This window comes from Octopus bimaculoides, chromosome 8 (assembly GCF_001194135.2).
Source record: "Octopus bimaculoides isolate UCB-OBI-ISO-001 chromosome 8, ASM119413v2, whole genome shotgun sequence".
Lineage (NCBI taxonomy): Eukaryota > Metazoa > Mollusca > Cephalopoda > Octopoda > Octopodidae > Octopus > Octopus bimaculoides.
Genome location: NC_068988.1, coordinates 72715489 through 72724738, shown reverse-complemented (window position 1 = coordinate 72724738; position 9250 = coordinate 72715489). Strand labels below are relative to the sequence as shown.

Sequence of the window (9250 nt, the reverse complement as noted above, 5' to 3'; positions counted from 1 at the left end):
ATTGGAAAGAAGTGAATAAATTTATCTGATAACCCAATTATACACTTATATATATATATATATATATATATATATATATATATGGGAGAATATACAAATAATAACAACAGACGAGGACAGGTGGTGTAAATAACAAAAGTATATATTAGTATGACGCTCGGGAATACGGAAAGTATATATATATATACATACACACACATACTTGTAATGGGCTTTCTCCTAGCTTCCATCTACCAAATTTCAACTGCAAGGCCTTGGTTAATGTGAGCTTACAGTAGGAGACACTTGTCAATGTTGGTGTACTATAGGATGGAACTCAGAACTATGTGGTTGTTCAAAGAACTCTTTAACCAAATGGTTGGCTGAATGAATGAAGCATATGATGAATGTACAACTGCAAAAATAGAATAAGATTCTTTTTGGCATGAAAAGTCAGTTCTGACATTTCAGTTGGAATTCTTTTTGAAGAAATGAGAAGTGTTGAGAAATTTAAGTAAAAATATGGAAGATGAGTTGTAGAGCAAGGAAAAGGTGACGAAAGGGAATTGGAAATTTGTACACACGCACATATATAAAATAAACCCATCTTTTGTTAGTTTCACTGCTGAATATTGTATTCATCTGATTAACCAAATTCCTTACTTGTTGAATGTTAGTATATGTGGTAGAGTACGCACTTCTACACTTGCTGTACTCCTGGGGCATAATCAGTATGTCACTTTGTAACAGTTTTCATCTACTCAATTTTATCCATAAGGCAGGTATCTTCTGTGAAATTTTTAAAATAAGAGTTTTAGGTTTTATTTTACCTTCAAGAAATCAAATTTTGAAATTGTTAATAAACTTTGGATGAAATATAAATAAATTTGTAATGTTTTATAATATTGTATCAAACTAGACAGATTTATGCTTTCTTCAATAACCAATTTTTCTTTATTATTTTCTTTTTTCTTGCAGAAAAACCTGGCATTTTGGACATGAAAGCTAAGGCTAAATGGAATGCTTGGAATGATAGAAAAGGTGAATAAATCAACTATTTGTGTTGGAGTTATAAAGACATTGATTTGAATTTATAAAAAAAAAAAACTGCTTGTTCCATGTAAAATCCTAATTTTGTAGGCCTCTAAAGCTATGAACCAAAATTGAATGTTGTATGTGGTAAATTTCCTCAAAATTTCTATGAAATTTTCAACAATAAATATGAAATAAATGTTCTTTATAATATGGGAAAAAATAATTTCACCATTATCTTCATGACTGTTTTCCATGCTTACGTGGGCTGGACAGGCCTTCTTCAGTACAGAATCTTGTCTCTTGTAATTCTTAATCATGTTTTTTATGAAGTTAGCCTTTTGACACCAATCTTCATCACTTGTTCCTGTGTCTTCTTCTACAACTCACATTTTTAGCCAGTTGTCATCCTCCATACATATCACTTATCTGTACCAGCATAGTATTTTTAGCATGCTATGTCTGATTCTTCTTATGTCCCATTTTCTCTCAACTCATTTGTGCTCTGCCACTTATGTATACTGGTATTACATATCCAGTGTAATCCAGAATTTGATTGCCTCATTTCTTTCCAGCCTTCACTGATGCTCTGTATAAACTGCCCATATTTCACCCATGTGCAACATCACACTTCTTGTACAAGCATTAACTTGCCCTTCATTCAGAAGGAGATTCTGTTGGTTGCCAGCAGAGGTAATAGCTCTATGAACTTTTTCACAACATTCTTATGCTGGCTATTATACTTCTGGAAAATTCACGTCCACCGAGGTAACAAAAGCTATCATTTCTTAGAAGCCATCTAAAGCATGAATTGAGTGGTGACAAGCAAGCAAACCAGCAGAGATTGTGGCTCGTTGATTTTTGCTGTTGTCACTTAAAGCTTCATACTTATGAACCTTTCCCATCGAGTGAAGATGCTTCTCTATAGTAGTGTGGGAGCATTCCATTTTCTCTGCCAGTTCCCTTGTCGTTTGATGTTGCGAGCAGCTTTTGCGGCCTTAGAACCTTGATTAAAGGTAAAAAGAAGGTGTCAAAAATGCTTATTTTTCTTAACTTGACATTCCATTTTAATGATCTGAAAATAAATAAAAATTAACTAAAATTAACTAGAAAGAAAAAACAAAAAAAAACAAAATAGATTCCAAAATGATTCAAAAATAGAATTCTTGAAAAAAATAGATTCCAAAATTAAAAAAAAACAACAGGAACTTAGTTGCCAACCCAATATTTGCTGTCGTTTTATTAGATGTTTTCATTAAAATATCATTTTTATTTAAACCTAATTTTGTATTCATTTAGTCTGCTTTTGAATTTCTTAGGAACATCAAAAGAAGAAGCAGAGACCTTGTACATTAAAAAAGTTAAAGAGTTGAAATCCAAACAAGGATAAAGTTAAACAAGCTCTGTAAGTAATAACTAAAATTTTAAAGTACAGTCTATGCAATTATTTTTTGTACAATTTATGTATTTAACTATTAAAGTGCACTGGAATCAGTAATGGGTGTCTGAAAATGATTTAAATGAAGTTTTTTTTTTATTCCACTTTCAAATTTGGTGAAGTATTCTTCAGTGTTTTTATTTGATTCAGGTACTTTTTCTTTTTATTTCAATTTAGTTTGATTAGAATTTTCTAGTATATATATAGTTCTTTAAAATGGTTAGTAATTTTTCTTGTAGCTTTTAAATTTGAATAGTAATTTTATTAAGTATTTGCTTTCACATTTTGTAAAGGTGGCTTTGAAAATTAAACTTGAATTTTATGCCATTCCTTTACATGTTGAATATCTGATCGAGGTTGAAAAAAAAATTTGTACCAGTAAAATAATCTCTCTGATAAGCTTGTAGACGCCCCCTGTCTAGTTTCTCTGGCTGAAGAGGAGATAACCACTCCAAAATGCTTGCATCCCAGTCTGGGCAGGTGGTGCTGTGAGCTAATTTTAGTGTATTTACACCATTTGTCTATGGCAAGAAATTTTGTCCATGACAAAACTCAGAGAATGGCTTGAATATGCTCCAAACATATTTGAACTGGTTATGACCTTGTATTAGTAATATTAGGACTGTTTCCATTGATTATGGCCTGTCTTTGCCTATATTAATTTTGTACCTAATCAAAAGAAATCAGTGTTTAACCTTTACAAACACATTTTTGTAACATTATCATGTTCTTTCATCTCTTTCTTGTGATAAAAGGGCATATAGATGGAGGTGTGCCTGTATGGTGAGAAGCTTGCTTCCCATCTACATGGTTCTAGGTTCAGTCCCATTGCATGGCACCTTGGGCAAGTGTCTTCTACTATAGTCTTTAGCCTTGTGAGTGGATTTGATAGATGGAAACTGAAAACAAGCCTGTCATATACACACACACACACACACACACAGGTCAAAAATAAGGAGTGCGTTGCATTACGTGACTAATATTTTCAGAAGTCAAATATGTATAGTAATAAACAAATGAATGGAAAGACATATACTAAATGCATAGATGAATGGAGAACAAACACAGAAGGTCATCAGTTTCTTGATACCTCAGTCAGTGACCATCTGTGTTTGTTTTCCCTTTATTTATGCTTTCAGTGCATTTAGTATGTCTTTCTGTCCATTTGTTCATTACTATATGTATATACGTAGATATATATATGTATATATTTATCTATGTGTGTGTCTTTGTCCCCCACTCCACCCTCATCACCGCTGGTGTTAGTGTTTATATTCCCATAATCTAGTGGTTTGGCAAAAGAGACTGATAAAATAAGTACTAGTTAAGTATTTAAGAGGAACCATTAAGTACAATACTTAATTTTAGCATATTATTAAAACTATTTCATACATTTGTCTTCTAATTGAAAAAAGATTGATAATGCAATAATTATTATAAAGGATGCAAGTTGCAGTATATTGCTGTTAAGGAATTGCATGCACAACTTTGTGTGTACATGCAACCATGCACACATCATTGACAACTTTCAGCCTGAAGTTTAACTATATCATAACAGTTTATTTACTGCATAGTCAGAAGTCATCAGTTATATTCTGGAGCGATGCTTCATTTTTGAATACATTGTATAAACTTTACTTCATTTATTATCTGTCTTGGTCATAGATGTTAAGTCGTTTTCTCACTCATTTGCCCTTTTCTTTATAACAAACAACTTAGTGCTATATTAACTGTAGTTGCTAAGAAGCTTGAATGTTAATGTATTTATGGCCTAGTGGTTAAAAAGTTTATTTTGCCATCAACTGGGTCTGGATTTAATTTCATTGCTTGGTATCTTGAGCAAGTGTCTTTTACATTAGCTTCAAGTTAAGTTTGATAGATAGAAACTTGGAATCTTGTCATTAAAAAAATAAGTAAATGAAAGAACAAAACAAAACAAAACAACAACAACAACAGAAAACAAGCGAGATGGTAGAGTTCATTCTTCTGAAAGCATATGAACTGGGTCTGAAGATTACAACTTGCTATAATGACCTGCTGTTGCATACTATTGTGACCCATGTTATGATTTCTTCCTCCTTTACTCTCACCAATCTCAGAAGTCACAGGTATTGCTTTTCGTCCCCTGACAAAAAGAAAGAAAAACTTTTTATAAGCATTGAATAGATATTTCATATTTAAAGATATAATTTAATCATTTACTATTGTATGTGTCTAAAATGTGCCAGTCATTTTAACAGATAAATTTCAAATGACTTTCCAAAACAAAAATATATTATATAAAATGTTCATTTCTTTTCATTTTGGTCTGGGTTTGGTTCACTTTGTGTTTCGTTCTAACCATAGATGTCACATATGTGAAAAACATCGAATGTATTAATTTTCACTAAAAAAAAATAATTTAGTTGAAATTTATTCTGATGAAAACGTGTCCAGTTGAAATTGATGAATGAATTATCTCCCTTAGCCTGTTTTCCAAGTTTTCTGCAGAAAATTGATATATTTAATATTTAAATTTTCTTTGACAAAATATGCATGCACCATATTCTGTCCTACAAACTATGATGGTAGAACAGCTTTAAGGAAGGTTAATAAGAATATTTAGGAATTGGAAAAATAGATTGTATATAGGGGAAGTAAGCACAAATGAAAAGTTGGCTTTGGGATGTGTTTTGCTACATGTTTAAACAACATGATCTTGGGTCAGAATACACTGTCGTTATTAATTATATTTTAATAAGGCCACTGGCTGTTTGAGACACTACTGCCTGATTAGGCTATTAATAAGGCCAAGGAAGTCTGAAATAATGTGATCTGATAGTCCCGGAAGCGATGGCAGATGATTATCTCCTGCTGGTGATGCAAACACGAGTGCTTATATGCACCACAAGCTTATGAGAAGTTCTCTCATGATAACTATTGCAGTATTCTCTGTTCTAACACAACGTCCACTTTTAAGTGGGGATAAATATTACTTTTTACATTATAACATATCTGATACATCAAATCAAGGTGTCACACTCCTCCAGCATTAAATGAACGACCTTTATTTAGATACTTTCTTAAGTAAGGCTCATCAGGGCTATATAGCAATAGCAATCAAATTCATAGATAATATTTTGACTGTAGCTTTATTTAGTTTCTTTGGTTGAAATTTCTAATTAAAAAAAAGTTTTTATTCTCCAAAATTGAGGAAGGTGTGGTAGAACATGAAATTGAAATTCAATAAAGAAAAATTTGGAACTATTTTTATTGATTTAGATTTTTTTTTTTATTGTAGTTGTATTTCAGTTTCAGATTAAAAATTTGATCATCTCTCTGAAAGTGGTTCACTATTTGCTTAGTTAAATTATTTTATTATCACCTTGTGTTATTTAGTAAATTTTATCTGATATTATTTATGCAGGTTACAATACAACACACATGCTGAATCAACTTAACCTTGTCTTGTTAGTACACATATTATTTTGGCCTCTTTGAATCCCATCAAAACTTTGTTCTTACCTATTTCAGTTGTAATTAGTACAGCCACTCTTAACCTTCTCAATAATTGGGACCATTTGACATTGTTTCTAGATATTTTAATTTCAAATTGACATTCCCATGCCGGAGTAATTCTTCAATAATATGATTTATAAAAATCCTTTTCAGGATTTTGTAGATATTTTAACTCTTCATTGAATAGTTATTCCTTAAATATATTGTATTTTGTTAGAGGGATGACTAATAAATTGAATGTTATTTTTCATCTGATGTGTTAGGTTAGTGTCCACTGCTCTATGAGCATATTTAGTATAAGACTTTTAACATGGCTGTCATTCCTAAAGCTTATCTATAGTAAAGAAGACTGAACTAGTTTATGTAAAACACAGACTGCAAATTAATAATGGTTTTATTAAAATTCTATAACAAAAATATGTGAATTTTATTAGACATGTAAAAGTATATTCTTGAAGAGATTAGTTATCTTAGTGCAAACATGGTTGTCTAATAAGTGAAGTTAGTTACTTTTTTAACACATGGACACTTTTTCCAAAATACAGTAAGCAGTATATATCTATCGATTAATTTTGAGGAATATTCTAAATTCTATTTATTTCTGTTTTTCTTTCAGTGACCTGATAGAGCCAGGATTTGATTCCTTTCACATCTGCAGCCATTATGAACATCTGTTGCTAAATTAATTTTTTTCTTAAAATTAAAATAATTTCTATAATTTTCTGTTTTGACTTATTCAATTTCTTGCTTCATTGTAGCTATGTTTTGTTCATTGAAATAGTTGAAATCTTTTACTTGTAATATCCTGTTCTGGGAGAAATAATTACCCCTGAGCAAATTCAAAAACACCCAAACTTTGATGTGCTTGTACTAATAGTACATAATCATTTTGAAATAGTGCAGATAAAAATCATCAATTTCTCAGTTTTTTTCTATGCTGGTTTGGGTTAGACTAATCTGGAATACACTGTCTGTCCATGGGTTGCACAGATTTGGTATAAAGTGCTATTTCTATGAAGCCATTTACAGATCACATCAGTAATGAACAACAATGACTCTAAAGGATATGTTGGGTAACACTATAGTTTAAATTTTCATGTACAAGAGGTTATTCATGAGGAATGAAAAGTCGATCTAGGCTCTTGGAAATCTGTGATGCAAATAACCTAACCAGTTGCAATACAACTAAAAGATACTGCTAGCCATAGGTTCAGAGAAGGTCTAGGTGACTATTATGTTGAGAAAGTGGATATAGTGAGTAATAACATAAAGACAACAGGTTGTCTCTTAAGAACTAGAACTTTCAAGAGACCAGATCATCTGTGGTTGGAACAAAGTACTAGCCAGACAGAAGGTGATGTGGTGGTTGAATGGTAACAGTAGAGAGAACTGTAAAAGCCAAAGGACAGGCCTGGTATCAGGCATCTAGAAATTAGAATATCATACAGCAGACAGCTGGTATATAGAGCATGACAAGAAGCAGGAAGTAAGATGTTTACTTATGTTATTTGATCAGAGATTTAAAGTGTTCTGGATTGCAAAGCAGTGTGTCAATATGAATTGAGATGTTGGGGAAAAGTCTGTTCAGAATGACAGCAGCTCACTGACACTCTGAAGAAAATGACTTGGAAACATTATTATTGACTGTTGAGGATGCATAGGAGAAAAAGAGACTACTCAACAGAAGGAATGTTCTAGAAAGAAGCAGCTATGGATGCATGAAGCAGATGGATAAGTTTTGAAAGCATGTGTCAAGAAATAGTGCTACTGGCACCCTCTTCACAGTCAGACAACTGCAAGGAACAAGCCACTCAAATTGAAGGAAGCCTTGACAGGGTGCCACACATAGTTGTTGAGGAAACTAGGTGTGGGAGTTGTCATTTATTGAGATGCCATTAGCAAAGTGAGAGAGGGCAATGAGTTCAGCAAGGAATTTAGTGTGTATTGGAACCTGGTTTTCCCTCTGCTTCCTGGTTATAGCTTTTCAAGCGATAACAAGAATTGTATGTCATTGGCCTAGGGAAGAAGGCTATAGGCTTGTGACTGAATCTGTTGACTTGAAGAATTCTAAACATGGTAGTAAAACCTGGAATCAAGAGGTTTCAAAGTTAACTGAATCAAGTTTTAATTAATAGAGAAGACAGAACTCTATAACTACATGGAAAGTGCCCTGCTCAGTATGTAGAAATAAAATAAGAATGATTCCATATGATATACTAAATGTAGTGAGATCACAAGCAGACTAACAGAGAAGGAATATTTTGTATGCATAGGCATGGAAGTAGTTAGCAGTGAGAACACTTTTGAAGTTCCTTCAAATGTTAGGAATATCCCATAGAATTAGTTGATAGCTTCTCTTACCTAGATGACTTAAAAACAATGGAGATGAGTTCTGTTGCTGGAGTAAGAACCAAGAAGAAAGGTTAGGGAGCTATTACCTCTGCTGGTAACGAGGTTCATTTTAAGTAAAAGCTAGCTTGATTGACGCTTTTGTACGAATTGTGATGTTACATGATAGTGAGATGTGGGCTTTGGGTGCTAAAGTTGTGTGAGGGCTAGTAAGAAATGAAGTGAATATGCTCTGGTGGATGTATGTTAGTGTACATGAACAACGAAGCATGTACAAGCTGAGGAGGTGGTGGAAAAAAACTGCTGGAATCAAATATAATGCAAAAGAAACTACACTAGTATGAATGTGTGATGCGTATGGTGGATGACATTTCAGTAATGAAGTGTTGAGTAATCCAAGTTAAAGAAGGAATCTGCAAAAGGGAAGCTGATCTCAGGATACTGGACCTCATGAAGGAGTTCTGTGACAAGTGGTGTCATGCTGCACTAGAGATGACCTGTCCAACCCATACTAGCATGTAAAAATGAACATAAAAGTAATGATGAGGATGGCCAGTGACTAAAGAAGTTGGCCCTCTAGATTCTGGGTGCTTTTTTCAACCCTGTTTTGTTTCAGATTACTATTTATCCTGTGGTGGTTTACGTCAGTCTTTGGTGTATATGTTAGTCATGGTAGTTCCAGCATGTAGCAGTGTTACATTTTTTATAAGCTGTTGTTTTGCTGCTGGGAAAACATGCCTTGGAATGAATGAAAATGATAATGATCTTTTATTTTTGTGGATTATTTTATAAATCAAGAAATAATATTTATGTATTATTAATAATAGTAATTATAATAATTTGTAATTAATAATTGTTAAGAGTTCAAGCTGACATAATTAACCAGAGAAAGTGCTTAGTGGCATGTCTTTTGGCTTTATGTTCTGAGTTCTAATTCTGGCAAGGTCACCTTTG

The 9250-nt window shown here is 32.7% G+C and overlaps 1 protein-coding gene across 1 annotated transcript in view; it reads left to right on the top strand.

Moving 5' to 3' along the window:
• LOC106875673 (acyl-CoA-binding protein) overlaps window positions 1–6670 on the top strand; it is a 19694-nt gene extending 13024 nt beyond the window's left edge. The window contains exons 3-5 of the mRNA XM_014923914.2: window positions 958–1020; window positions 2331–2416; window positions 6564–6670. Of these exons, the coding sequence (XP_014779400.1) occupies window positions 958–1020; window positions 2331–2401 (134 nt within the window). The 3' untranslated portion in view covers window positions 2402–2416; window positions 6564–6670. The remainder of the gene's footprint in view (window positions 1–957; window positions 1021–2330; window positions 2417–6563) is intronic.
• The last annotated feature ends 2580 nt before the right edge of the window (window positions 6671–9250 follow it).